This window comes from Aspergillus clavatus, genomic scaffold, assembly GCF_000002715.2.
Source record: "Aspergillus clavatus NRRL 1 1099423829794 genomic scaffold, whole genome shotgun sequence".
Classification (NCBI taxonomy): domain Eukaryota; kingdom Fungi; phylum Ascomycota; class Eurotiomycetes; order Eurotiales; family Aspergillaceae; genus Aspergillus; species Aspergillus clavatus.
Genome location: NW_001517105.1, coordinates 754825 through 782754, shown reverse-complemented (window position 1 = coordinate 782754; position 27930 = coordinate 754825). Strand labels below are relative to the sequence as shown.

The following is a 27930-nucleotide window of genomic DNA, read 5'->3' as shown; positions in this document are numbered from 1 at the left end:
ATATACATATAATATCGTCAATATCAAATATATTTTGATGAAAATGAGCACGAGAGGATGACTCTGTGTCTTTACACGTACGAATTCGCTCAGTTCCGTAGAATGAAGCAGCGTGTACAAATATATAACCCGAGGAGTTTCGGTAAGCATTACGCACAATCGAGCTCGTACTCCGCGATCAAGGCCTCCGCGCATGTCAGACCGGTCACATAAGCCGTGGCCTGGGTGTGGTTGTTCGTTAGGACCGGCACGACACTCATGTCCGCCACGCGCAGATTCTCCGTCCCAAACACGCGGAATCGACTGTCGACCGCTGCGTCCACGTCGCCGGATTTGCCCATCTTGACCGTTCCAGTCATGTGCCAGCTGGAGCCGAGGGTGTTCTTCCAGTGCGCGAGGAGGTCTTCGTCGGATTCCGAGGCCGGCACGAGTATCGGGGCCACCGTGTCCTTCGTAAATGACTCATGCTTGGTCACTTGAAGCGCGTCACGGAGGATTTCAATACACGCACGGCGATCAAAGGGGTGTGAGAAGAACTTGGGGTCAAAGAGAAGCGGGTCGTCTGGGTTGGACGACTGAAGCCGGAGCTCGCCGCTGGACTGCTCGTTCATGAGGAACACGAGGAGACACATATAGCTATAGTCGGTCATTTGGGGGCGGATGAAGTGCACAGGAAAATTCGTCATGAACTCATAGTGTGGCACGGTCTCACGCTTGAGGAAGTCTTGGACGGTCGGCGGTAGCTCCTGAAACTCTGCCGATGCCAAAAGACCGTCCGACTTGAACCATCCGGCCGCGAGCTGGCACGAGTACCGTGCCCACGGTCCGGTTCCGTCCTTCATCCACTGCGTCATGGCTTCATCCATAGCGTTCTTGTCACCGAAGAAAGCGTTCCGGTCGTTCGTCTCTGGACTGCGCTTGAAGGACAGCGGCGCAAAGAAGTGGTCTCGCAGATTTTGGCCGATTGCAGGAAGATCATGAACGAGTGGTATCTGGAATTTGCCCAGTTGCTCGGATGGCCCGATCCCCGAATGCATCAGAATCTTGGGAGAGTCAAGTGCACCGGCTGTTAAGATGACATCTTTAGAAGCGTAAACTGTAGCGGAGATTCGATGTTAGTGCGTTGCACTGAAGAATATGGCGCGGAGAATGGGAATAGACGAGCCTACATTGTCTGCCCTTGGATTCAACTCCAATCGCTTTCTTCCCAGACAGAATGACCCGCTGCACGGGTGATTCGGTGATGATGGTCAAATTTTCTGGAGCACCCTCTAACAGATCCGTTGCAGCGACTCTTCGCCCTTGATGGAATGAGTTGATCAACAATGCCATGCCAAGTGGATTACCAGAATTGTGGTCCGGATTGCGGGCGAAACCGGCCTTTTCAAAGACATCCATCATCAAAGGTAGATCTCGCTCCCATTCCGCAGCGTAGCCCACGTGAAGGGCACCCTGGGACCCATGATCCGACGGCCTCGAGGATATATACTTTTTGTGGTCCGGATCCACAACTGCACTGTCGAAGGTCTCGAGATTTCGGAACCGCTGCTGCATGCGATCCCACCTGTATAGGTCGTCTCCGACCACAGATGCCCACTCGTCATAATCGTCGCGCGCACCCACGGTGTATAGACCAAAATTGATGGCGCTGGTGCCACCAAGCACTTTGCCTCGCGAGTAGTCGATCTGGCGATTGTTGCAGTGCTCCTGCGGAACGGTGGAGTATCCCCAATTCACCCCTTTGGCCAGAAAGGTAGCCCATCGTTGACCATCTACCCTCAATGCTGGATCGTCATTCCGCGGACCTGCTTCCAGTAAAAGCACTTGGGGGCGTTTGCTCGACCGAGCGAGTGTCGCTGCGAGGGCACAGCCCGCGGGGCCACCTGGGTCAAATTAGCTCAGGAATTCATCCACGACACTCCACATTCCTTGAGGACTGACCGCCAACGATGACGAAGTCCCAATATGCCTCGGAAGCCATGTTGTGCTTGGGTGTGAGTGAAGCTAGATGAGGAATTGCTAGCAAGGGTGCTGAGAATGAACCAGGGATAAATCAAAGACAGCCACACGCCGCAACAAGCGAAAACTGAAATTCTTTTTACAGTTTGATCAGCGGCGGGATTTATATGTGTCCAAGCCCCGCACGGAATATTGTCTGTTGTCCTGAAACATTGAATAGTAATCACGATTATCGTCCACAGTCACCGAAAGGCAGAATCCAGAGTTAGGAATGATCTAGAAGCGAGATTGGTGCCCTTATTAATCGAAGGATGTATCGGCAACTTCCAGGTTAGGTACCCAGAGCATTGCTGTCATTGTGATCCCCGGCATTAATTGCACCTCGTTCACAGTCCGAAAGCCGAGTTGTTCGTAGAGGGATGTGCCTTTAGCACTCGCTTCAAGACCAACCGGTAGCTCTTCCTGACGGGCTTTCTCTAATCCCCATTCCACCAGACTTCGGCCAATTCCTTGCCGCTGATGATGGGGATGAACCGCGAGGACAGATAGATACCACACGTTCGGATAAGCAGCCCAGGGGAAGCACTCTGTGGACAAGGCGTTATAGGCCGCCAAACGAGCATTATCCACGCTGCGATCGGGAAAAAGGCGGGAGATGTAAGGGTCTGCGGAGTGCAAAAGTCGTTCACGAAGAGCTGCCGGGGAGCGAAACGAAATGGCCCAGCGTCAGTTAAGATCTTTTCTTTTTACTCCTTTGCCTCATGGAGGAATGTCATCCTGTTCTACTGACCATCACACCAAGGCGCCTGATCCGACTCCTTCCACTGCCTCACGGTGTCCTTCGCTCCCTCTCCAATGCGTTCCCAAACCGCATATCCCGTGATCGACATTGATGAGTGTGGGCCGTCCGCGACCGGCGCCGACGTGTCGACGGCCACAATGACCAGCCATTCGGGAGATAGGAGCTTGGTGCGAAGTCTGCGCATAAAACTCTGTCGGTACTCGGCGTAAAACTTCCGCCTCCTTGGACACAGGTATTCAAACAACTCATCATCCAGCATGGCCTGAGCAGCGACTTCTGCGATGGCGGGGAGGTCCTGCGCTGTGGCAGGACGTAGCAACATCGCGTTGACGCGGGAATCAAGGCATGTTCGGGTGCAATCAAAGAAACAAAGAGGTGATGATCATTCGTCGAGAACGGCGACTCGATTTTTGTTTGACGAGGTTCTTATCGTGTTTCACATTTTAGATTTGCCTGAAAGGAAGTTGGAACAGATGAAGTGGAACCAGCAGGCTTAGCAGCCAGCTCCAGCCTCCAGGGACTCAGGGTCCAGGGAGGAGACCAAGTGGAGCGCGGGGATTCTTACCCTGGTGGACTCCTGAGATTGGAAAGTGGAAATTCGAACGGTCAGTTGAATCTGGATGATCCGGTCATCCATGCGCGACAAGGCCAAATCATAGTAGATGATTCTCGCTGGAGTGGAGGATATCTGTCCGCCATACAGAGGAGTAGAACAGAGGATTGACCTGGATATTCCCTGGATTCCAGGTGTTTGACCCCTGGTAGGCTCTTCAGCGTGGGAAGTCCCGTGATCCCAGCAGAGATCACATGATTTGAGCACTGTTTGTTCCTTCTTCCGAGGTTCTGATGATGTTTCATGTTAATTATGGAGATTCTGATGATCCTGATGTAGAGCTCGGCACCAAACGTGTCGATAGTGATCTGGCAGTAGTAGTATGGAAGATCTCACGAACGTACAAGTGACAACCATACTCCGTATATGACCGAGAGAGGCAGGTTTGTGGCCTAAGGCCTTCCGTGGCCAGACCCCAGTGGCCGGTAAGCCACATCTCTCCCGAACAGGCCTAGCGGGGGTGGCACCCCTTCCGCTCGGGTGGTTCTCACCCCGAAACGAAGTGTCTATTTGCTGGATTTGGCTAGTTTGGTTGGTTTGCTGGGTTTGGGTCCCCAGAACCAAACAGGAGACACAAGGAAGAATCAGCGACAGGGAGAAGTTCACTCCAGAATTATTATTGAGATTATTATTGCAAGATCAGAGTCCACCAGATGCTAGGACTCTACCTGAGGACAACTAATTGACCAGCTGTGACTGGTTAGGCAATTTCAGATCCTGCCAAAAGACCAAAGTGCTAAGAATAACTAATAACTAATAACTACAGAGTAATAATACTATGCTAGTTTAATCAAAATCATGGCTTTGGTTCTACTGTAGTAATTTCAAACCCCCCAGCCAGGCCCGCCCACGGCCCATGCGTTCATTTTAGGTTCACTGATTTCTCCCTCCTCCCTTGACTCGCTCTGCTCCCCCACCCCCTTCCTGTCTCCCATCTCGAGAGACTTTCCCCAGTCTCTTCTCCTGAACCTCTTCAGCATCGGCTTCCAGTTCCTTTTTGTGTTGCATTCGGTCTTTTCCCCCAGTCTTGCGTCGCCGCTCTACTTTCCACTCCCTTGTCGCATAATCCTCGGTTGCTTGGGGAGAGGATCAGAGATCCCCGCGACCACACCCATCACCACAGCATCACAGGGAGCAGTGGGAAACAGAGAAAATCTAGCCTTCGCCGGAATCCTATTTTTGAAGGCGCGACAGCTGAGATTGAAGGTCCATTGAGAGAGTCTGTATCCCGTACCGAATCACCGCACGTCTGTCGCAAGTGATGCGACTGCCGACAGGGAGCCGAATGACACCGACCCGGGTATGACCCAACGCTGCCCTCGCTGATTTCAAGTCCAGCACCTGCCAGATTGCGATCCATCTGGTCCTGAAGACGGATCATTCAGATCAAGAACTCTTGGGGTTAGCAATTCGTGTTTGGATAGAATATGGCGTTTGGCTCGTTCGTGCATTCCGCCCGTCCTGTGATCGTCGGTCCGATACGAAAATATCACCCCTTGTCGATATCGTCGCCTCCACTAACCTCGTCTATACCGCCGTGATTTCCTTTGTCAATTGATGTCGTCGTTCTTTCCCGCCAACGCCTCTTCCCACACTCTTTACGGGAACGGCCCGCAGCGGGTCATGTTGAACTCGCTCTCAGAACTTCCCGAGGGCCTTGGGAAGGGCAACCGCAGCCACGATCTCACCATTCGCATTCTCGTGGTGGCGTTCAACTCAATCGCTCTTTACAATGCCCTTGAGCTTATCATTCTCATTTTTCTGACTTTCAACCGCTATAGCGGTCTCTACTTCTGGTCGCTTCTGCTCTCGGGAGTCCCGGGCGTCATTCCCCACGCCGTGGGCCATCTGCTGGAGTTCTTCGACGTTGGGCCCATCGGGCTGGCCATCTCCATCGCCACGGTGGGCTTCTACTTCATGGTCCCCGGCCAGTCGTTCGTCTTGTACTCCCGGCTTCACCTGGTGGTGCAGAACCAAAAACTCCTGCGCCGCATCCTCTACCTCATCATCATCGACGCCGTCATCCTCCTGATCCCAACGACCGTCCTCAATTACCTGACCGTATACGTCGGCACCGTGCCTATCATCCGCGGTTATAATGTCATGGAACGGATGCAGATCGCCTGGTTCGCCGCGCAGGAGATTCTGATCTCGGTGATCTACATCGTGGAGACGATCCGGCTCCTGCAGTTGAGACCGGACAAGGCGGCCAGCCGCAACAAGATCATGTATGAACTGATCGCCATCAACTTCATCATGGTGCTCATGGACGTGGCGCTCCTGGTGCTGGAATACTTGGGCATGTACACGCTGCAGGTCACCCTCAAGGCCGCGGTCTATAGCATCAAGCTCAAGCTGGAGTTCGGCGTGCTGCGCAAGCTCGTCTCGCTGGTGCACACCCAGCCCGAGGTGTCCAGCTCCACCGAGCTGGACGAGTACCCGGCCTTCGTCGACCCGACCCAGATCACCGGCGACCTGACGCACGCGGCGCTGGTCACGCGCCGGACCTCGCGGCCCTGGGACGCCATCTCCATGGATAGCTTTCTTCGGTCGGAGCAGAATAGCCAGCACGTGGAACATGCGCAACCCCCTTGACTCGTCGGCTCGTCCCGTCCACCTCTTGCATCAATTCCAAGCAACGTCGCATTTGCAAAAATGATCCGACCTCGATCGTGGATTTGGTCCACTTTCTGCGCCGATTCGGAACGAGGCAATGCCTCGTCTCTATATATTTGGGCTAGATAACGACCCATTCGGCGGCGCGGTTTTCCCTGGCGGCATTGCAGCGGCATTGCAGCGGCCTCGACTGCGCAAACAGCCAGTCGGCCACGCGCGGCTCGCAGAATCATCATGAATCGATAGCATGCACCTTGACGGCGGGTGCCGTCCTCCGTGGATGCACCCTTGGTTGCATGATCCGTGTTGCATCGGCCCCAGTGCTCTTGCACCGCTCTCTCCCCTTCCTCCGACTGAACATAAGCCGTACAATTTTGGGCAGGGTTGGTTTGTGTTGAGTATACTCTGTATGATATTCCCAATCTAGTGTAGATACGCCGCATTTCGAGGTGTCAATAGTGAAGTGATCACAGCCTCTTGAAAATAATGATCCTCTATCCTCCCCTCAGTATGACCGTGTACCGCCACGAGTGGCACTTACTGGCCACCACGGGCACATACCAAAGCGCAACGCGCCCCAATTGTCACAGCAGGAAGCGTGTACCACTAATCCCGACAAAAAAAACCTACCATCCAACCTGTGTATATCGTCACGAAGGGCCCTACGATGATGATAGGCACGGCGATGCGAGATGATGCTGGTGCGGGGCGCTGGGGATAACTGCCGACTCAGAGTCACAGATGAGGTAGACAGTCTCTATTAGATCGGGGATTGTGGCTTGCAATGAACGCATATGATGCTATTCTGTGTGAATGATCAGCGTGCCTCTCCGTTCGTGTCCTCGGCGGGCCCGTGCCGTCTTCCTCTGTCAGACTTCAGGGGTCTCTGAGGCGGTAGAAGCGGTGATGTCATTATCCATTTTGCCAGAAAGGGCAGGTTCACACCTCAGGCAGCCACCCATCCCGGGTGTAAGAGCCGTTCAACCGTTTGATTGGTCTGTGCCAAGTTCTGCTCATGCATGCCCCACCGACTAACCACATCAGGCAGGCGACTTTGTCAGGCAGCTTACCTCACCGGGACGCGGCTCAGCCACTGACGGGCACCAGTCACTGCGTCGTCCCTCCAGCCTGTCCACTTGGGAGTAACTACTAACTACTAACTACTAACTACTAACTAGATGCAGCTCCACCAGCCAGTGTGGAATGTGGATGTTGCTCCGTCGCTCTGTCAAGCACTCCAGTTAAGGCTGCTTTTAAGGTCCTATCCGTCACTCGGTCTGTCCGCCAGCAGATTCCGTCAGTTTGGGTCGATGGAGAACAAGGCTTTTTTTGTGCTGGCCCCTCAGAGCCATCATTTCTACTACGACGAGTTATGTAGTCCAAAGTGTTGGCATTGACACGTTCAACTACACCACCCACTCCATCCATCGAGGAGCGTCTTCTTTCCAATCCATAACCCTTGAGAGATCGTTGATCGCATTCTCTTCTCTTTTTCTCGCCTTCTTTCCGTCGTTCATTCTTTTCGTCCCTCTACTCACACAACCCCAGTCCACCGGCCTGACTTTGAACCACTGTTCTACTCCCTCGGACGGCAACTACAACATCCGCTAAACGGTATTCTTTCTCTCCCTCTTGCGCCCTTTCCCGTTTCCTGGTTCTGTGTGTTGGCTACTTGGCTTTCTCATTTTGACCCCGCCCAGGGTGATTATTATCATTATTATTGCTAACGGCTCGAATTTTTTCACCCTCCAGAAATTCCGTTCTTCTTCTTCCACGTGCCCCGCACTTCACTATCAACCATTCTCAATCCCACCCCGGTCGTCTTCACCACTGCCCAAAAAAAAAAAAAAAAAAAAAAAAAAGACGGTTCGAGCGCGACAAATCTCCCCCGTGGGGTGCAGGGTTTCGGTACAAGGTGTCCAGCCGGCCGTGAGATCCGAATTCATCGTACTCTGCCTTTGCCGCAAAAACCCCCTGCCTTCCCCAAACGAACTCACTCGCCCGATGCGCGTGGGACATTTTTTTTTTTGATTAGTGTTGTTTCCGTTCCCCAGTGATCGTTTGTGATGGCGTCGAGCTCTGGTACCTCGCCGACGAGGCAAAACACCAGCGATAACCCTGCAGCGGTCACACCAGGAGGGGTTGCCGGAGAGGAATGCAGTGCCCCTCGTGCAGAGCAACCGGGCCTCGGTCGTTCCATGAGCTTCGACAGCGTCGACCGAGTATATCCAATCCGGTCCGTCATTTCGGTAGATCCTGCGTCCGCCGCCCCAGCACAACCGCAAGCGCCAAGCAACCTGAATTCACCGGCTACGGGCGCCAGGGAGTGGTCCATCATCACAGCAGAGACGTGGGATCAATTGCAGTCACAGCCGACGACGAGTACAGGGGATCCGGCCCTCGGCCAACCGCCCCCTCCACAACCGCCTCCTGACGCGGCGAGTCCCACGTCCCGTGTCCCCGAACAGACCTGTCCTCAGAGTCCCAGCAATGCGTCAGCAGCCGAATCGGTGCTCTCCAAGAAGCAAGAACCCGATGTCGATCCCGACCATGGCCTCGTCACGGCACGGTTCCGCCACGTGGCCACGGACGGGGGCCATGCGGTTATCACCGGGCGTGACAACGATGGCGTCTTCCAATCCTGCGAAGACGAACCCATTCACATCCCGGGCGCGGTGCAGAGCTTCGGTGTTCTAATCGTGTTGCGGGAGGAGCCGGACGGGAAACTCACCGTCCGTGTGGCTAGCGAGAACTCCGAGACGTTTCTGGGTTACTCGCCTCGGAGTCTCTTTGCGCTGCCGACGTTCTCCGACATCCTCGATGAAGATCAAGCGGACATCCTGTTGGATCACATCGACTTTGTGTGCGAGGAGGGGTACGACCCCAGCCTGGATGGCCCCGAGGTGTTTCTGCTCGCCATCAACCTCCCTGCAGGAAAATCCCGGCGGTTCTGGTGTGCTACCCACGTCAACCCGTCCACCAACTCGAAGTTGATCATCTGTGAATTGGAATTAGAAGACGATCGCATTAACCCGCTCTGCGTATCCGGAGAAACCACCCCGATGATGCCGACCGATACCCTGGGAGTCGAACCCACACCGGCACAACTCGAGCACAGTACCATCAACATCAGCCAGCCGTTGCGGGTGCTGCGGAACGCACGCCGCAGACGGGGCGAAGCCGCCGCTATGGAGGTGTTTAGTATTCTCTCGCAGATCCAAGATCAGCTGGGCCGTGCAAAGACGTTGGATTCACTGTTGAACACGACCACCGGTTTGGTCAAAGAGCTGACCGGGTTCCATCGGGTCATGATCTACCAATTCGATGTCAATTGGAATGGAACCGTCGTGGCGGAGCTGGTGGACCCCAAAGCAAGCGTCGACTTGTACAAAGGCCTCCATTTCCCGGCTTCCGACATCCCCAAGCAAGCGCGGGATCTGTATCGCATCAACAAGGTCCGCTTATTGTACGATCGCGACCAGCTCACCTCCCGATTGGTGTGTCGGACTTTGGACGATCTGGAAACGCCCGTCGACATGACCCATGCGTATCTCCGGGCGATGTCGCCCATCCACGTCAAATATCTGGGCAATATGGGGGTTCGGGCCTCCATGTCGATCAGTATCACTGGTTTCAATGAGCTTTGGGGTCTGATCTCCTGTCATTCCTACGGCGCTCACGGCATGAGGGTCTCCTTCCCGGTGCGCAAGATTTGTCGCTTGATCGGTGACACCGTGTCACGGAACATCGAGCGTCTCTCTTATGCCTCGCGTCTCCAGGCCCGCAAACTGATCAACACGGTGCCCACCGACGCCAACCCCTCTGGGTATATCATCGCTACGTCGGATGATCTCCTGAAGCTTTTCGATGCCGACTATGGGGCTCTCTCAATCCGCGACGAGACCAAAATCCTAGGCAAGATGACGCACTCGCAGGAGATCCTGGCCTTGTTGGAATACCTCAAGATGCGGCAGATCAATTCCGTGGTGGCTTCCCACCACGTCACCAAGGACTTTCCAGATCTCTTCTACCCCCCGGGCTTCAAGCATATTTCCGGAATGCTGTATGTGCCCTTGTCCCCGGGGGGCACGGACTTCATGGTCTTCTTCCGCCGGGGGCATCTCACCGAGATTAAATGGGCCGGCAACCCCTACGAGAAGAAATTCACCCAGGGCCACTTGGAACCACGAAAGAGTTTCCAGACCTGGCGAGAAACGGTCCTCGATCAGTCCCGAGAATGGACCGAGTCGGATGTCGAGACCGCAGCTGTCTTGTGCCTGGTCTATGGGAAATTCATCAAGGTCTGGCGACAGAAGGAAGCGGCGATGGAGAACTCACAACTGACGCGCCTGCTCCTCGCCAACTCCGCGCACGAGGTTCGCACGCCACTGAACGCGGTCATCAACTATCTGGAAATCGCTCTGGAAGGCTCCTTGGACAGCGAGACCCGCGATAACCTCACCAAATCGTATTCCGCATCCAAGTCGCTGATCTATGTCATTAACGACCTTCTGGACCTGACCAACGCCGAGAAGGGCCAGAACCTCATCAAAGATGAGATGTTTGATCTCCCAATGACCTTCCAGGAAGCCGCTGATATGTTTGCGGGAGAAGCCAAACGGAAAAAGATCGACTACCAAGTGGTGGTACATCCTGGACTCCCCACCAAAGCCATTGGCGACCAACGGCGTGTCCGTCAGGTGTTCACAAACCTCATCTCCAATGCGGTACACCATACAAAGACAGGCAGTGTGATAACAGAGATCTGGCGCTCTCCCGAGCAATCGCAGCCGGGAAGCGTGTTAGTACAAATGATTGTTACGGACACCGGCTCCGGGATGTCTCAGAGCACCCTTGAGTCATTGTTCCAGGAACTCGAACAGGTTTCGATGGAAGATGACAGTCAATACTTTGACCCAGAGGATGAGACCTCGCTGCCCGCACCGGATGGCCAGGAAAAGCGTGTGTTGGGCTTGGGTCTAGCGCTGGTCGCTCGGATCGTGCGCAACCTGCATGGCCAGCTGAGCGTTCGGTCGGAAGAGGGTCAGGGGAGCCGATTCAAAATCTCGTTGAACTTTCCTATTCCAGCAGATGGAGAAGCAGCACCTGCCAAACTCGAATCTCCACTAGTTCCCGACGCGGCTGTACCGGCCGTCGGGAGCCGGACGGAGGATGAATTTCTGCTCGTTGATGGCAAGTCTCCACGTAGTGATCGACGACGACATAGCCTCGGTAGCAACCGCAGCGGGGGAAGTTTTAACAGCTCTCGCAGCAATAGGAGTAACCGGAGCGAGGCTGATCGCTTAATTAGCGCCATACAAGAACCTCCTCTGGTGCATCGGACGGCTAGCGAAGGAACAGACCGCAAAGTTTCCAAACCTGTTGAACATCCCCCAACTAGCACGACAGAAAACAGACCTGCTACATCCACCCAATCGCTCCCGACCTTGAAGGCCACAACTAGTCCTCAGCCGTCGCCGCCGGTTCAGGGTCTCCCGCTCACGGGCACGGCACGGACCACTATGCCGGTTACCTCGCCTCCTTTGCCAGGCCAGGAGCCCGTCACTGACTCTGGAGTGCCAATCACCGCGTTGCGCATTTCGCCCCAAGATGTCGAGAGGCCTTCATCGCCGTCTAGGGGAGTTCTTCCAGGCGAGCAAGTTTCCATGCCAGCGTTACTTAGCCCTCGTGAACCATCTTCCGCAACGGCTGCGGAGACTGGACTGACTACTCTTCGTGTCCTGGTAGCAGAGGACGATCCCATCAACAGCAAGATTATTCAGAAACGGTTGGAGAAAGTGGGGCACAGTGTCTTTCTAACAGGGAACGGCGAAGAATGTGCAACCGCTTACCGGCAAGGTCATTCAAACTTTGACGTCGTCCTGATGGACATACAGGTGAGATGAACGTCCCGAGTTATCTTCAGAGAAATATCAGACTAACTAAAATCGCAGATGCCCATCATCGATGGCATCGAATCCACCAGGTTGATCCGGCAGTTCGAGGGAGAGTTTCCCGAAGGCTCACTATCCGATAAAGCGAGCAAGAACGGCCGCGTGCCGATTTTCGCGGTCTCGGCATCGCTTCTCGAGAAGGACGCGGACCTGTACATCAGAGCCGGCTTCGACGGATGGATCATGAAGCCCATCAACTTCAACCGATTGGGTGTCCTCCTGGACGGCCTCGAAAAGCAGGACGTCCGCAACGCCGCCGCCTACCGACCAGGCCGCTGGGAGATTGGCGGCTGGTTCGAACCTAAACCTCTTCTATAAAATCTCCACGACTTCTTCCCCCGTGTCCATTTTGTTCGTCGCGACGGCGGCTTGTTACGAATGCGTCTCATTTGTGGAATTGCCATTTCAAACCATCAGCGGCGGTGTTGTGGGTTCCTTTTTTTTTCTTCCTTTTTACGACCAGGCAAGGTCACGATCAAAAGGGACGAAGGTGCCCTATTCCACGTCTTTTATCCCTAACTTTTCGGGGATTTCGGTTTTGTTCGCTTGTGCTTCTTCAACCCGGCCGAGGAATCCGTTCATCTTTTTCATGCGCCACCGATTGATGATAGACCATGTCATTGGGCAATGATACCATGTCTGCATTGTATTTTTGTTTTCTTTTTGATGCTCACTGGCTTCCTCGGTTTGTCTTAGATTTTACCTTTATACCACATGTAGTTTTAGACGGCCTGATTTTCGGTCTTAGACATGCTTTTTTTCTCATTGCTGGCTAGCTATGTTGGGTTTGGAAATGGAAAAACGTCCTGGATTTGCGAAGAAACTGGGACTTTTGTCAATGATCAGAGCAGAGCAGATTACAAATGTGCATGATCACGAGTAGACCATCAAGCAAGATCGTCATGCAAAGGCAGAATTGGCAACAAAGGACCGTGGCGTGCGAGATAAAGCAAAGAGCCACCCATGCAATAAAATGTCCGGGTATCATTATGATCTAAAAAATACAGGGAGCCACCAGAGAGAAAATGGAAGAGACAAACGAGAGTAACACAGAGAGAGAGAGAGAGAGAGTTGAAGAAGGACGGACTATGTCCTCAGATGCGACGGAACCTCCGCAACCGAGTACGATGTGGCTTCTGCGATTTCCAGGACGGCCTGGTTGTAGATGAGGTGATCCGAGGATAGGGCCCGGGGAGGCTCCAAGACGGAGACTGAGATACTAGGCTGTGATTCGAGCGCGGCCATTCTGTAGCACGACTCGTCGGCCCACAGTCCAGGAGGTTCCTGGGAGAGCCTGCGGACGGGATGGTCCGATCCACGGCGGGTCTTGCTGAAGACGGAGGTGTGCTCGTTCGGAGCCGGGCTTGCGGTCGCGGAGGTGGTTTCCTCAACAATATGGCAGCCGTGCAAACTGTGCTGACAACTGGAGGGACTCTGGAGCAGAGTGACAAGTTTGTTGAGGATGTTGAACTCCAGCTTGAGGTTGACGCTTTGGACAAAGGGGATGAAGAACTGCCTGATTTCGACCTCGAGAAAGAACATGACGACGAGGCTGATGATGGACATGACGATGAAGACGTTGATGCCGATAAGATGCAGGAGCACTCGGCGCGCGGCGGGGCCCTTCATAGCGACGATGGGCTTGAGGTTGCGGATTGCTTCGTAGATGTAGATGCATGCGATGATCAGCTGAACCACGCTTTTGGCGACGGCCGAAAACTTGGCGAAATTGGCCCCCGGTTCTATCAAGTTTGAGGCACCGGCATGGATTGCGATCAGGAATACAATGATGGGGATGTCGCAGGAGCAGATATTGATAATGATCAACCAGAGCACCCAGCGGATGCGGCGCGCGTCCTCAACAATGAGGTGTAATCGCGAGTAGAGCATGATGCATGACCCCACGGACAGCGCAATGGAGCCGAGCACTAGTCCAATGTCGTTCACTAGCAATGGGGCCAGCGAGAAACCCTGAAGAATTAGAAAGACTGAGAGGGTGGCAAGACCCCATGTTGCAACTTGCATGCTCCAAAAGTACACGCCGCGCCAGGTTTGGAAGAAGTCGAAGATCAGGACAAACATCTCCAGGCAGTTGTAGCAGGCGACAGAAATGAATCCTACCATTACTAGAGTGGATGCGCCATACGGCTGGGTGACAAGCCCCGTCGCTGGTGAGACGAAGGTCGGTGGCATAGTCCCTTACCTCGTCATCTGAAGTTCTTTAGCACAGAATCGCCAATGTTATAACCTGGAGTCATTGAACGGATGACGCAGCGAAAGCTTCCAAGATGCGCACGATCGACATGACATGGTTGGGTGACAAAACAGGGGCCCGTGAATAATAATATACAGCTGATAAGCGTGCTAGACTATGCATGGTTTTGTGGACAAAGGGGCCAGATACGTCAAGACATTGCATCCCAGGAAGATCTATTGGCGTCTCGACCCGAGGACATACTTATCGTAACGGCGTCAGGAACCTCCGAGCACAGATCCAACGGTACGAACTGTTCTTCTCTGAGTAAAGAGCGGACTGTCTTAGTCAGAGCTCCCCATGATGGGAGACCAGTGACGGAGGAGTCTAAGCGAGTCAGTGCTGAATTAAAGTTGTGTAAGACAGACAAAGATCACCCGTCATTTCTAATCACTTAAGCCTCGAGAGTCGAGCTTGACAGAGTTACAATCCTCGGCGAGGCCGATTAATAAGGTTCCTCGCGACGCGGTGATGATCGGAGTCCTCGGAGGAATCCATTCAGTAGGCATCTCGGTGGGAGGATGGACGGGGACCATGGTCCCGAAGCCAGATGTCTGAGGCACGGACGGCGGCATTATTGCAAACAAAGAAACTCGGTCGTATCACGCATCGTCGAGAGTCACGGTTGGCATTCCCATAGACGGCAAATCATGCGACGACAAAAGGAGGTTATCTGCTCTCATACTCATAGCAGTGTGGCGTCTTGGCGCCTGGAGATGATCGCTGTGATTGCAGACCTGTAGCCACTGGGATGCTGTGCCGTTCTTGCGGCTGTTGGTCTATCGGTATTAGTTTCAGCTCCCCTCCGTGTGATTTCTGGCTATTCCACAATAGTTAAGGAGTATCGATAAGCATGATCAGGGGAGGAAGCTGGGACTTTTCGCTGTCCCTTTTTACTAGAGCCATTGTCTGGCTGTGATCATCAGAGGGTCCCTTCAGGTGTACGTAGCGAGAGTCTTATCGGATAACAGCGAGAACAGCTTCCAGAATCACGAATAGCACGGATATTGCCAGAGACGAGTCATTTCTCCGTGGAGTCGGGAATGGGCTCGAGTCGTCACATCATGAAGCCGTTTCTTTGTTCTCCCGGCCGCTGGAATGCCAGTGCCGCCAATAACAGGACCCGACCAGCACAGGAATTAAACTCAATGTTTCTGTTAACAGACTGTCGGGTCCACGAGAAATTGATCCATCGATTTCTCTCGTGGTGAACTGAATGTCTAGAAACGTGGAAGCGCGGTTGGTTAGTCTATGCCTTGAGGCTGAATGCAGCCTGATTCGCAGCGTCCCAAAGACAGACTGGGAATGTTTGATGGGTGGCAATATCACTTTGATCGAGACCACTGATCTTGCAACAGCAGCGTAATTGTAGGATCGAGAGAGGTATACAGCGATGCAGAGCTGCAGCAGAGAAGAAGAAGAAGGAGATGGAGAAGCAACCAAGAGGGACCAGGAAATGGTCCGTGCTGAAGCTGCCTGGACCAACTTCATCGTCGTCATCGTCACCGCCCATCAACTTCCCCAAACACTCCTCCTCCTCCTCCTCCTCCTCGCCCCTGTTAGGGATTGCTGTATCCCTCATCCTCGTCCTCATCCTTTACAGAATGCCTCGGTGATAGTACAGAGTATCTACCGCCTTATATTGATAGATATAGAATCTCCCGTGTGATCCCTCCGACCGTCAGAGACCGCCGCGATGGTGTCCCTGTGGCCTTGGAAGGTAAGTTGGCCGCTCTGGAGAATGGCAGCGACCGACACCTCCATGTTCTGATTTGACCTCTAGGGTGAAGATAACTCTCCTGCATCATTCGAGAAGGCCCTGTCGACTCTCTCAACGAAAATCACCCAAACCACAAATCGTCTCGACTCTCACCGCCAGCAGGCCCGTCGCTTCAAGGCTCTCTGGACCCTCTACACCACGTTCGCCTACCTGCTTTATTCGATCATCTTGGCGCTAGTGCTAGGCTGGCAGAATTGGGGTGCTACCGAATATGCCGCAATCGTTGGGGGCCCGGTGCTGTAAGATTCCCCTCGTGAGACTTGTAGATGACGTTTTGTGCCTAACTTCAGCAGGATTTACACAGTGCGTGCCGGAGCCAGCAAGTTCTTCGATTATCGCATCAACAAAACACAGCGGTATCTTGACGACCTACAAAAGCAGCAAGACGAGACGATCGAGAAGCTCAAGGTCGCCACGAAGTACAACTCGACCCAACAACTGCTGGAGAAGTATGGAGGAGGGTCTCCCAAGCCATCGCGTCCCAAGGGCGGCGACGAGAAACGCAAGCCCGAGACGAAACGCAAGCCATCAACACCCCAACAACCCGTCATGCGTACCGGACTTCCTCCACCGCCGACTGCGAACATTCGACGACCGAACCCGGCCCAGTCTCCGGTTGCCTCCCCTGGTCCATCCCAGTCCCCTCCACCGTATCCACCTCAGGGGCAACCACAAGACCTCCCCGCTCCGCCCCCTCCTCCAGCTTTTGACGAACCCGGTTTCGCACCCAACGCGTTTCCGACCGCCCCTCAATACGCCGAGCATTCCCGCTGGTACGATCGCCTGCTGGACGTCCTGCTCGGTGAGGACGAAACACAGCCGAAGAACCGCATGGCGTTGATTTGCAGCACATGTCGACTTGTCAATGGTCAAGCCCCACCGGGGGTCAAAACACCGGAGGAGCTGGGCCGTTGGCGGTGCGGTAGCTGTGGGGCCTGGAACGGGGAAGAAAGCGAGACGAAGAAGGTTCTCGCGGGAATCCGGAATCAGTCCCGGTCTGCGGACGGGGCGTGGGAATCGGTCGCGAAGCCGGACTCGGATAGTCACTCGGCGGGCGATGTCACCGACGAGGCTGTCCTGGTTGCCACCAGCGAAGACGAGCAAATTGAGTCGCGCAGCTCCGGGGCGGAATCCCAAGGTGAGACAGCGGAGCAGCAGGAGGAAGTGACAAAGCCAGTGGCTGGCGGCAAGTCGGGGCGCGGACGATCCAAGGGGAATAAGAGGAAAGGCTGAGCGAGGTGGTTTCGTGGCTTGGTTATTCATTCTACCTACCGGTTGATGTGGTATCTTTCTTGGAAATCTATTTCTATCATTGTTATTCATATGTAGATATATTCATTATCCAATTTCGTTTTCGGCCTCCTGGCCTTCGTCATCAAGAAGCAACGCTTGCGCTCCCATTCACCCTCTCCATCAATAGATCAATTGCATCAATGGCCGCCGTCACCTCCGCCTCTTCCGCCGTCAAGCAACCCCGAACCACAAACGCCTCCACCTCCTCAATTCGAACAGCGCACTGGTAGCTCGCGCCGCCCTCCTCGTCCGGCATCCGCTGCGCGAGGAACTGGATATTGCTCTTGGCCAATTGCTGCGCCACATTCCGCGGATGCGTCACCTCGATGTTCTCGTCCAAGATGCGTCGCAGGTACGACATAAGCCCAATGCGCTCGACGAACGCCTCGCAGGGGGCAAGATCGCCACCGGAATCGACGAAGATCGCGCCGAGAATGCTCTCCATGATATCCGAGAAGAATTTGTCGGCGCTCAGCCGCGACAGCGCCTGCCAGGGGTAATGCGGGTCGTGCTGGAGGGAATGCAGGATCTCGTCTCGGAGGGCACGGTGACGGGCGAGGGATGCATCGCGGGCGTTGTTCAGGTCCAGCCCGCGATACCGCATGAAGCGCCAGAGCTCGACCAGTTCCTCGTTGGAGATCACCTCGAACTGCAGGGTCGAGATCTGCTCGACGGAGGCTCTCTCCTCAGGGATGGCGAATTCCATGCAGAGGAAGGCGAGGAGGTTCGCGTTGACGAGTGCGTGCTTGATCTTAGTCATGTGGCCTTGGGGCATCTGCACGGGGTGGTTGAAGATCGCGGAGACGATGATCATGTCGAGGACCGCGTCCCCAAGGAACTCGAGTCGCTGATACGACTGGGTGGATGCGTCATAGTCGCATGAAGGATGGGTGAGAGCTTCTACCAGCAGTGACTCGTTCTCGAATGTATAGCTAATATGCCGTTTCAAGCGATCATGTATCGTCTGTCGTGCACCCTCGGGAGCTACGCTTCGGCTCAAGGTTCGAGTATCCAGGGAATGGAGATTAATCTCGGGTAAGAACCGGCGGATGCAGGCTTGGGCTGCTGCATGGCCCCCGTCCATGTATGCTGCCCCGATCAGCGCCTCGACAACATCCGCCAGCACCTTGCTGGACACCTGGCGCTTTCCAGCGACGCGCTCTAGTCGCTCTGAGATAAGCGGCGCGGACCATTTGCGTGGAGTGAACATCTTGGTGATGACGAAGGCGTCAAGGCCGGTGTCGAGCGCTGCTTTGGTGAGCCGAGGGTTCTGCACAATTTCGTCCCGACCCTCGGACAGGTAGCCTTCGTGCCAGTTTGGATGCTTAAAAAATAATTGGCACGAGACAGAGAACTTGAGTATCGAATCTCCCAGAAACTCGTATCGCTGGTAGTTCGTTAAGGCCTGAGCTGATGGGGCGCTGATGGCCGTGATGATATGCTGTGTACTGGTGAATCCCACATCCCGGAGTATTGTCTCATAAAGCTTGGTTGCGATCAGTTCAGTCTCCAGCTGTTGCACAACGACGGATATGAACAGGCCAAGGATGGCGTTTGAGAAGGGAAGCCGATCAATGGTACACTGGTCTGCAGCGACGGTTCGCATTTTGTTCACAGGTTCAGGGGTGTCTTCTTTGTCATTTTCCAACTTCTTGGTAGCCAATGTCTGGCGATGAAGAAGATTGCGCCGACGCGGAAATGGATCACATTCCATTTCGACGACTGAAGTCGTAGGGCTGTCACCAGACTCGACCCATCTGCGAAACAGTAAGGGTTCGTTGTACCGTGAACAATCTCGCACCACGCCCATGAGCATTGGATCGCGTCGACGCGAATAGACCTCCACGGCAGGTTCATTCCCCTCGTACATTTGCAACCAGGCCTTCAGGTCCGTGTGAGGGAGATCCGGCCCGAACAGTGCAGTAAAGTCTTGCTTGGTGCTCAATAGTCGTGAGCTGGTTGCCTGAAGATAGACGACCGTGCTTGTCCTCATGTCCTCCACGCTGCTTAAAGGTACGTGTGGCACGCGTTCTGGGGCCTCAAATGCCACGGTAAAGGTAGTCTCACTATCCCAAAATAGGGTCATCGGCGCAAGAGGAGGCAAGACCGTGGGCCCTGCCAATCTCATGCACAGTTCTCTATCCTTAGCCCCATTCAACCGCACGACAACGCGGCTTTGGTGGATATCGGGAGATGACCAGGAATACGCCCAGTCAACCCACGGGTCATACTGTTCCGATGCTTCCATTATTGACGGTATGGACCCGAGCTTGTTCACCTTCAGCTCCGGCTTGTTCGTCAACGGGAGGAGGTTATCATTGACAAGGCCAAACTCGTAGAGGGATTTGTATGCTTGGAATGCTGCCTCTTTCATTGCTGCCCTCTCCGTACGCCACCATCGTTGACCTTCACTTCGTCGAACCTTTGGATGTACGCAGTTAGGCAGAATTACAATGCCTCTCCGAAGGTTCGCTATATCTGTCTCAACCGAGAACACGGGCCGCATATCCACGTATGGTTGGGAAGGCAACACCGCGCAGAAATGGTGCAGATGTGCCATGGCCGTGTCAGCTGTGAGGACAGCACTAGAGGTGAGAAAGTGAGTACAGAAAACGATATGAGGTTGGAAAGCAACACACCTTGTGGACTCCACAGTAAATCGCTCCACGACTTCTTCGTTGACCCTCTCCAATTCAATTGCGCTCTGAAGATGCCTTTCATCATCCTGATAGGCTTCTATCATGGCTTGCTCGAGGGTCTGCCACTTAGCCAGGTCAAAAGCCGAATCCTCTGCTGGAAACATGATCGCATATGTTGATTGCTTCTGGCGTGCCCGCCCTCGACGTTGAACGAAGGACTTCAGGTTCGGTGGTTTGTCGTAACAGACAACCACGCTACAAGCGCTGATGTCAATCCCTTCTTCGAGGACATCGGTGGCTATAATCAGGTTCTTGTGCCCGCTCCGGAAATCATCCAGCGTACTTAGCTGCCCATGCATGCTCAGTAGATTGCCGAGGAAGTCTTTGCTGCCGCTGCTGTTCGACCAACCAACATAAGCAGCACTGCGGAACCTCTCGCGGGTTCTAGGATGTACCGCCAGAAGGTCGGTCATAACGCTGACAGTCGCCCGCTGTTTAACAAAAATCAGACCGGAGAATTCAGGATCATCCATGGCATCCAAAAAGCCGATTAGAGCTTCAAGCTTCGGGGAGATACGTAAACAGGCTGCATCACTCAAGGTAATCTGAATATCCGCAGCAGGAAGTTTCGACAGGAAGCTGACAAGATACGCTCTCTCCGCTTCGTCCCAATCACCAGTCATATATGAAGTCTGGACGCGGGTTTTCAAGTGCTGGATGGATGTATAGATGTAGTAATCGGCGGCCCATTCCCCTAGCTCTTCAAAAATGTGACGGCTGCGATCGACAAATCTCTTCAGCTGTTCCCTGCAAAAAGTCTTTCCCGTCATCAGTGCTTTCTCCAGGGCTCCACCATCCAGAGAGCTTTTCCTGAGACGCTTTACATAGGGATCATCCTCAATGTCCAAGGTTTCCCAGGCCTCTATCAGAGCTCTCAGAGTCTGGCTTGATACTTGCAAGCCCATGGGATCTGGCGGCTCATAAAGCAGTTGCTTGAGTTCCGGCCGATGGGAGAACTTGAGAAGCTCTTGTCTATGCGCGCGCGGCGTTTTGCAGACCGCATCGAGATTTGTCTCAATAGTACTACGCCCTGTCAGCAACGAAGTAGTGTAAGATACGGGTTATGCACTGACAATAGCTCCTCGCGATTAGAGCGGACCACCGGACTCGCCGTGAGACCCATAATGCGAGGAACAGCACTGGGGCCAAACTTAGAGACGGTCGGATGGTAGAAGTCCTGCATGATTTTATTTGCCGCATGCTTTCGCATACAATGATGCGCTAACAAGGAGTCATTCATCAACACGATATCATTTACCGAATCAGATAGTCAAAGCATACCTTCATCAAAGATTATCAATGCCAATCGGGACATTCTCATAAACCCATGGCTGAGAGCATCCGCCAGGACCGCATACGTGGACACAACAACCCGTACATCCTTCAGAATGGCATCCCAGATCGCCTGCTCGGTCCATAGCTCGACTTTATCCAGCCCAGTGAGCGTCCGCGTTTGCACGGCCGGCAGATTGGAAGCGATCACTTTGTGCTGTTGTGTACACAAGGCGACCGTCGGAGCCAGGAACCAAATGATCTGTCCCACAGCCTCGATCAGTAGACGGTTCCTGACATCCACGGGCAAGAGGATCGTGTATCTACCTTATCCGGAGGACAACTGTCCAGCTCCGCCTTGATCCGCAGTACTGCTCTATGCCCAAAAGTGTCAAATTTAAGGTTCGGGATCGGATCTGGGGAATGCAGAGGAGAAACCAAGCTTGAAGAAACGTACATGTGCGTTTTCCCACTCCCGGTGTCCATCTGGAGAAATCGCCATCGTTATCATTCCCTCGCTGTATTTGCGGTCTGGAACATACCGCAACAATGATATTCTCCTTCATGCTGGCCTCCAGCATCTCGAGCTGATAATTCCGCGCTTGATATGCAGCGGCATCGCTGTTGGTGGGGACGGCGGATGACATTCTGGGATCGCAACATGCCATGGGAGGCCGAATGGTGGAGGGGAAGGGTTCAGGTCTTCCATTTAAGTAGGAAGAGGAATAGATTTAGACCATAGTATGGTCCCGTTTGTTATGGACAAACCCCAGAAGAAGACAGCGGCTGTTGGTGTTTGGGCTGGAAGCTGAGGGGAAAGAAAGAGTGGTGGGGTCCATCAGGCTCGCAAACAAAAGCACTGGAAACTAGATAGAGAGCTGCGGTGCACCATCAGGCTGAGAACCATCCTGCCTCATCTTGTACCTGAAGCTTTGATTTGAAAGACATTGCATTCAAAAAGAAGTCCGTGAGAAAGACAATCTTCGTAGTTACAGCTGACAGAAGCGGCACGTGTATTTCCAGCAAGTACAGTCGAGTATACTACATGCAACAACAAATGCACATTCCTATGCTTTTAGGCAGGATTTTCCTGGGGAAGAGAAAAGCAAGACACGGATGACAGGTTTCGATAGTGCATACTTAGAAAACATGAGATCATTGCGACACAGAACGGCGCTACCCTTCAGTCTAAGCTCCCGAGAAAGAAAGAAAAAAAAGTGACAAAGAAGCATAACTCCGCCCTGACTAGGGCCAGTTGTGAAGAAGAAAAAGATAGGGGAAATTGATAAGATCGCGCCGTACACCAGAAACGAAGAGAAGGGAAGCGAACCAATGGCTAGGAAGGCAAAGAAGAGATCACGACACATAATGCCAGAGCATCGAAACAAGACTTGCACAGGATCACGGAAAGGCTTTGGAACAGACTATAGAACAGAAGAGGACTATGATATGAGCGGTAATCCGTGTGTGGGTTCCTGCTTGGGCAGGGTCAATTCGGACGCGTCAGGTTGGCCATCGTCGGGGCGGACACGCCTTGCCTGTTGTTGGAAGCTGTTTCCAAGGTAGTTTGCTTCTTCCGTCGGCGGCTTGCGCATTCCAAGTCCTGCAACGGCTATGCGATTCAACGAGTTCATGTCATCATTCGGTGCGGAAGCCTGGTTCTGTGCTGGCTGAGGTTGCTGGGGAGCAGTTGGAGGTGGAACGGGAACAGCGGAGGTGCTGGTTCCTGATGTGGGAGGAGCGGGTACCGGGATGTCACCCCGCGGTTGGCTCAGATCAATGTTCCCTGGGAGCTCCGGAACCTCGCCTTGCGTATCCAACAAGCGCGACTGCAAGTTGATGATGTACTCGCGAAGCTGGTAGTTCTCCGCTTGTAAAGCCTTGATGGCTTCTCCCATGGTTTCATATGCCTTCACCTTCCCCTCCAGGTCGCGAATGTGTGCTTCCTTCCGCTGACGGAACGCCCGCTTTTTGCAAAGTTAGCTTGATCAGCCGTCTGGTTTAAGAAGGGGGTGTTCCGACGCACCTGCGCGGCACGATTCTGCGCAGCCCGCTTGGAGGTGGACAATGGCCGCTTGCCGTAGGTTTTGGGAGACTCCTGGCCCGACAGGTCCGGTTGCGGGGTCTGGGGCCCGGCCAGCATCGCTCCTCCCGAAATGGCAGGATCAATGTTATTCTGGTCGCGTGCAACCGGTGTCGTGGGTTGCATGTGCGGAGGCTGTGGTGGCGGAGGTGGAGGGCGAGCTTGCTGAGGATGTGACAGGTGCTGATGAGCAGCTAGTAGCTGATCATGGAGCACTAATGAGGAGGATTCATGTCAGCTCTGTGAACCTTCCGATGGGTAAATGGGGGAGAGTATGTATGCGACGCGGCGGGATGGCGGCCCAGCGACGCGTGTTTCGATTTCGAACTTGTGCCAACGAGGAGAGATCTTACCCTGATCAGCATGGTCCTACAGTAGCAGCGCCGTCATTAGCTTTCATCATCTCAACACAATGCTATTCTGGCCCCAGACAGGGGATGCGATCGGGGGTGGAGGGGAGGCGGCGACTCGAGAATCCATGACGTGCATCGCTCCCAGGAAGACGCGTAGAAAGCAAGCCCAGCAACACCGCAACGATGAAGACCAAGAGAGTCCTCGGGTGATGACACAACTGCTGAGAGAATACTGGATCTGGGGAAATGGGGAAAAGACGATCTTGATGACAAACCGCGACAAGAAGCTGCTTACCTGAGCAGAAGTTTGCATGCTTGGATGCGGTGCTGGAGCTAGTGTAGGCTGCATTGAGAGTATGAAAATACACAAGACAACAAAGACGCGCCCAACAAACACACACGGGACGCGATCAATTCGAGACGGTCCGCGAGGAGAGTCTCAGAAGCAGGTTTGGCTATATGCAACGATACTTCGGTCGCGCAAGATGGGCGATGGATGATGAGGAAGAATGGGCGAGCGAACCGGATGAGGTAAGCAGAAGGGTATCGGAAATCCGTTGTTGTTTGAGCTATGTCAGCAACATGGACACCTCAGGTATTTGATTGGTGACGCGCAAGGGGGGAGGAAAAAGTTGATCTCGTAAGCAGACAAGAGGAGGAGGGGAGAAAGAGGATTACTTAAAGGATCATTAATCAAGGCGGAAAAAGTGACGAAAGAACAGGGAGCGAAAGGAAGAACGCTTTTGTCCACTGTGGCTGGGCAAATTATGTACTCTGTATTATTACCTATTATTTCGGTGACTGCAACTGTGGAGTGTGGACGGTGGACGGATTGTGCAGCCGCATGACTAATCCTCGTCAAACGGTAAGTTACTAAGGTACTCCATCGTTCGCTCATATAGTACGGAGTCGTCCCAATGCCCGTATCGGCATTTGGTCTTTCTCATCATGCAATTAGCAGGGTCAACATCAGTTTGATTAATGAACATCGCGTACCTTTGATTTGTCTATGCGCATGGATGCCATAATGTCACTTTGAGGCAGGCCAGAAGTCTGGGAAGTCTGGGAAGTCTGGACAGCGGCTCAGGGATGGTAAAGATACCGTAATGATACAGTCAGATAGCATAGCCGCTTCCGAGGATTGCTGACTCATGCTTGTGCAACCATGCATAGAGCGCCAGTGCCCAGTGCTGACTGCCCACTAGTGAATGCTGAATAAATGCTGACTACTCCGATTGTCATCCACAACACATGTCGATCCTTCATCAGTCAACAACACCTGCACGTTCTCTATGAGAACTGCGAAATAATCCTTCTCTCAAGGGGGAGAATACCCATGTACGGACTAGACGCCTTCTTTCGCTCAAAGACTCAACAGATGACAAATTTGGAATGCTAGTCCGACTGTCAAACTGTCTTAAGCCTTGGCTCGCTATCCACTGCCAAGAGGGCATACGAGCTATGGAGTAATATATATAACATCATGAACAGCAGAAGCAAGAACGAAAGCACTGGAATGCAACCAAGGCTCAAGAACCAGATAGAAACATCATCAGTCATACATAAACCTAGCCCTTTACAAACAAGCTGCCGCACTGCGCCATCGAAAACAAGGAATATCAGAATCGCAAGATTCAGACCATGAATACACCCCCCCCAGCCAGAACTTGGCTACTCAAAGTCCGCTCTACCCGTAAAAGTCAATTTCAAGCCTGTTAGTCCCGTCAAGTCCAGTGTCTCAGGGTGCGCAATGGTAATCGTCCACTCCGTGAACGGTGTCGGTTCAGTATGATCCGTAGACGGGTAGATTGCATGCACCAACACCCCGGCCATCTCCCCTGTTTCCGTAATGGTATACTTGAAGATCTTGTGCGACGGCTGACTGGCAAAGTGGAAGACTTTTTCACCCTGAATGTCAGCGTACAGCCCGGAAGTGGAGATCTTGACTTCCACCTCAGCGAGTCCGTTCTGGAGGGCGGAAGGTTTAGGAACGATTCCCAGAAGAGCTACTTCCAAGCCATCGAGACGGAAGTGGGATCCTTCGTTAAAGGGCCCAGCGAGGGCATCATCCAAGCCGGGGGTGAGTGTAAAGCTGCCACTGTGGGAGCTGTCTTTGAGAGAGCTAATGATTGCCTGGCCGTAGTCGAGAGGGAGCTTTTGTGCCGATTATCTGGTTAGCGGAAATCTGGAAGTTGACTTTCTGATGGGAGCCATACCTTGCTGGAAGGAATTGGGAATGAGAATGCTACACATTGCCCGATTCAGTCAGTTGAGGTGTTGCCAGGTCCCGGACGCTTTCCAGACAGGCACTTACGCTGGTAGTCATTGGTATATCTTGAATCGGATGTTTGCATCTCCTCCGCGACGGTCAGTAGATCGGCCTTATATTCCTCGATTCGCTTCAGAGGATCGATTGTGATGGCACTGTCCTCCAAGGCGTAGTATTTAAAGGCCCAAACGAGATTGCGCATCTCGATGGCGACGCTGGTTCTCAATGCCATCATTCGGTCGTAGAACTTGACAGCGGCCTCCTCTGCTGCCTTCTCTTCACCCTGGAATGTCTTCTTGAGGTCTTGAAGATCATCGATGTCTTTCTGGCTCAGGTTGAGCTCTAGCTGCGCCTGGATGAAAGCCTGACCAGCCTTGATCGCTTCCGCCTGAGTCTGGGCGAGCTGCTTCCCATTCACTGCGTGCTTACGAAGCGCCTGCCGGTACTCAATCGCACCGTCGATGTCGTGATCAACCGCAAATTTCAGCTGGTCGTCGGACTCGATAACCCACTTGTCCCATGCAGCCAGGGACTGGATTGCTTGTGCATCGCCATCGCCCGCGCCGTTTCCCGTCACGTCGTCGTATCCCGGGATCTTTGCCTTCGGATCCCGGTCCAGCACTTTGATGTCCTGCACAGCTTTGTCGATCATAGGGTAGAGCTTGTATAGCGCCATTGCGCATTTTTTGAGATTGGACAGAGTCAGCGACTTCACCAACTCGCCCCCATCCGATGCCAGCTTCTCAGCTTCCTGGACTGCCCCCACGGCCTCGTCAGCGGCCTTTGCTGCTGTAGGGCCTGCCGAAGGATCGCCTACGCAGATCATCCCGATGGCGAGCGCAAACCCCACAACGGCGGTGATGATTTGGAACGCAGCCTGAAAGGCCATTTTGGACTTCCAAGCCTCAATCCCCGCCTTGAACCGCAGCTGGGCGTTATTGATGTCTAGTTGGTCGAGGTCAAGCTGCTGCTTGGTGCTTACCACGACCTTGTGCGCATCGTCATATCGCGATAGCGCACTGTCTCTCAGGACCTGGTGCATCCCGCGTGCGTTCTTTGCGTGCTCTAACATCGTTCCCCAGGCCGCTAAGCGGTCTTGGAGTGACGCCTGCCTGTCCTGAAACCGGTCATACTGGTCTTGAAACGCAGATGCGGCGTCGATGGCGAGCGTCACTGTGCTCATGTACTTGTCGATCTTCAAGACCGGCATGTAACTCGTGTTGGGCCCCGTCAAGGCCTGCGCAGCGAGCTGCTGGCCAAGTGCCACTGCCTGAGCGTTCAGCCAGTTATCCGTAGAAGAGCGGACAGTAGCAAGTGCCACATGGGAGGCAAGGGACGTGGCCACAGATGGCAGTTTCCAGAAGAGGACGGAAGCGACGCGGAGTTGGGTCTCTAGGCTATTCAGGAACACAGCCGGGAATAGCTTCAAGGTGTTGTATCTAGTGTAGTAGTCGGTCTCGGTGACACTTCCACCGCTGATACCAAGGTCGACCCCGACATTACCAGACTCAGCGCCCAGGTTCAACCGTGTCGAGCTCCCAGAGCCGACAGAGTAGGTCACTGGCTGGTCGAGGACAGAGGCAAAGATGGTGACGACGCAGTCGCTTTGCGCTTCCGGTTCGAATCGCAAATGGACGGGCGATGAGGCCGTCAGGACTCGCGCGTATAGACGGCAAATTCCATTCTTGGGAATTTTGAATACAACGTCTGAGCTGGTGAAGGCAATCACGTCTGCGATGGCACCCACGTCCCTCCCGTTGGACCCATTGAACAAGTTCGTGACATCGATGTAGACATCACGGTGATATTTTTTTCCACCTTCATCAAGGAGATCTGCCTTCAAAGGAATCTTTGAGACGGCCTCTGAATTGGCATAGGCCTGCCAGTCTGCCGGTGATGTTGGCTGAGGCTGCATGTTTGCTTTCCTTTCCCTTTCTCGGAGAAACGAAGGAGGGGCAATCTAGTCGGTAGGAGAAAGATTGG

At 53.7% G+C, this 27930-nt stretch overlaps 9 protein-coding genes across 9 annotated transcripts, besides 7 other annotated features; 3 read left to right on the top strand and 6 right to left on the bottom strand.

The window, feature by feature from the left end:
* Positions 1-149: 149 nt before the first annotated feature.
* Positions 150-1981, bottom strand: ACLA_056040 (GMC family oxidoreductase; the record flags this gene model as incomplete). Its single annotated transcript, XM_001274981.1, has 3 exons — positions 150-1096; positions 1170-1883; positions 1942-1981. 3 exons carry the CDS (start codon positions 1979-1981, stop codon positions 150-152), a joined length of 1701 nt encoding a protein of 566 aa, XP_001274982.1.
* A 278-nt stretch (positions 1982-2259) lies between these two features.
* On the bottom strand, positions 2260-3083 carry ACLA_056030 (putative GNAT family acetyltransferase; the record flags this gene model as incomplete). Its single annotated transcript, XM_001274980.1, has 2 exons — positions 2260-2624; positions 2750-3083. 2 exons carry the CDS (start codon positions 3081-3083, stop codon positions 2260-2262), a joined length of 699 nt encoding a protein of 232 aa, XP_001274981.1.
* A 1848-nt stretch (positions 3084-4931) lies between these two features.
* On the top strand, positions 4932-5969 carry ACLA_056020 (uncharacterized protein; the record flags this gene model as incomplete). Its single annotated transcript, XM_001274979.1, has 1 exon — positions 4932-5969. One exon carries the CDS (start codon positions 4932-4934, stop codon positions 5967-5969), a length of 1038 nt encoding a protein of 345 aa, XP_001274980.1.
* A 180-nt stretch (positions 5970-6149) lies between these two features.
* Positions 6150-6175: a microsatellite.
* Positions 6176-7134: 959 nt separating this feature from the next.
* Positions 7135-7167: a microsatellite.
* A 659-nt stretch (positions 7168-7826) lies between these two features.
* Positions 7827-7852: a microsatellite.
* Positions 7828-7852: a microsatellite.
* Positions 7853-8056: 204 nt separating this feature from the next.
* On the top strand, positions 8057-12262 carry fphA (putative sensor histidine kinase/response regulator; the record flags this gene model as incomplete). The annotated part of the gene is made up of 2 exons (XM_001274978.1): positions 8057-11887; positions 11945-12262. 2 exons carry the CDS (start codon positions 8057-8059, stop codon positions 12260-12262), a joined length of 4149 nt encoding a protein of 1382 aa, XP_001274979.1.
* Positions 12263-12995: 733 nt separating this feature from the next.
* Positions 12996-13015: a microsatellite.
* Positions 13016-13030: 15 nt separating this feature from the next.
* Positions 13031-14137, bottom strand: ACLA_056000 (uncharacterized protein; the record flags this gene model as incomplete). Its single annotated transcript, XM_001274977.1, has 1 exon — positions 13031-14137. One exon carries the CDS (start codon positions 14135-14137, stop codon positions 13031-13033), a length of 1107 nt encoding a protein of 368 aa, XP_001274978.1.
* Positions 14138-15726: 1589 nt separating this feature from the next.
* Positions 15727-15750: a microsatellite.
* Positions 15751-15894: 144 nt separating this feature from the next.
* ACLA_055990 (uncharacterized protein) lies at positions 15895-17211 on the top strand (the record flags this gene model as incomplete). Its single annotated transcript, XM_001274976.1, has 3 exons — positions 15895-15918; positions 15982-16217; positions 16272-17211. 3 exons carry the CDS (start codon positions 15895-15897, stop codon positions 17209-17211), a joined length of 1200 nt encoding a protein of 399 aa, XP_001274977.1.
* A 142-nt stretch (positions 17212-17353) lies between these two features.
* ACLA_055980 (putative RNA helicase/RNAse III) lies at positions 17354-21889 on the bottom strand (the record flags this gene model as incomplete). Its single annotated transcript, XM_001274975.1, has 7 exons — positions 17354-19856; positions 19911-20993; positions 21044-21191; positions 21252-21504; positions 21570-21618; positions 21700-21728; positions 21785-21889. 7 exons carry the CDS (start codon positions 21887-21889, stop codon positions 17354-17356), a joined length of 4170 nt encoding a protein of 1389 aa, XP_001274976.1.
* Positions 21890-22684: 795 nt separating this feature from the next.
* Positions 22685-24027, bottom strand: ACLA_055970 (bZIP transcription factor; the record flags this gene model as incomplete). Its single annotated transcript, XM_001274974.1, has 3 exons — positions 22685-23209; positions 23269-23508; positions 23938-24027. The coding sequence occupies 3 exons, from the start codon at positions 24025-24027 to the stop codon at positions 22685-22687; spliced, it is 855 nt and encodes a 284-aa protein (XP_001274975.1).
* Positions 24028-24727: 700 nt separating this feature from the next.
* Positions 24728-24753: a microsatellite.
* A 596-nt stretch (positions 24754-25349) lies between these two features.
* Positions 25350-27862, bottom strand: ACLA_055960 (uncharacterized protein; the record flags this gene model as incomplete). Its single annotated transcript, XM_001274973.1, has 3 exons — positions 25350-25832; positions 25895-25923; positions 25993-27862. The coding sequence occupies 3 exons, from the start codon at positions 27860-27862 to the stop codon at positions 25350-25352; spliced, it is 2382 nt and encodes a 793-aa protein (XP_001274974.1).
* Between the last annotated feature and the right edge of the window lie 68 nt (positions 27863-27930).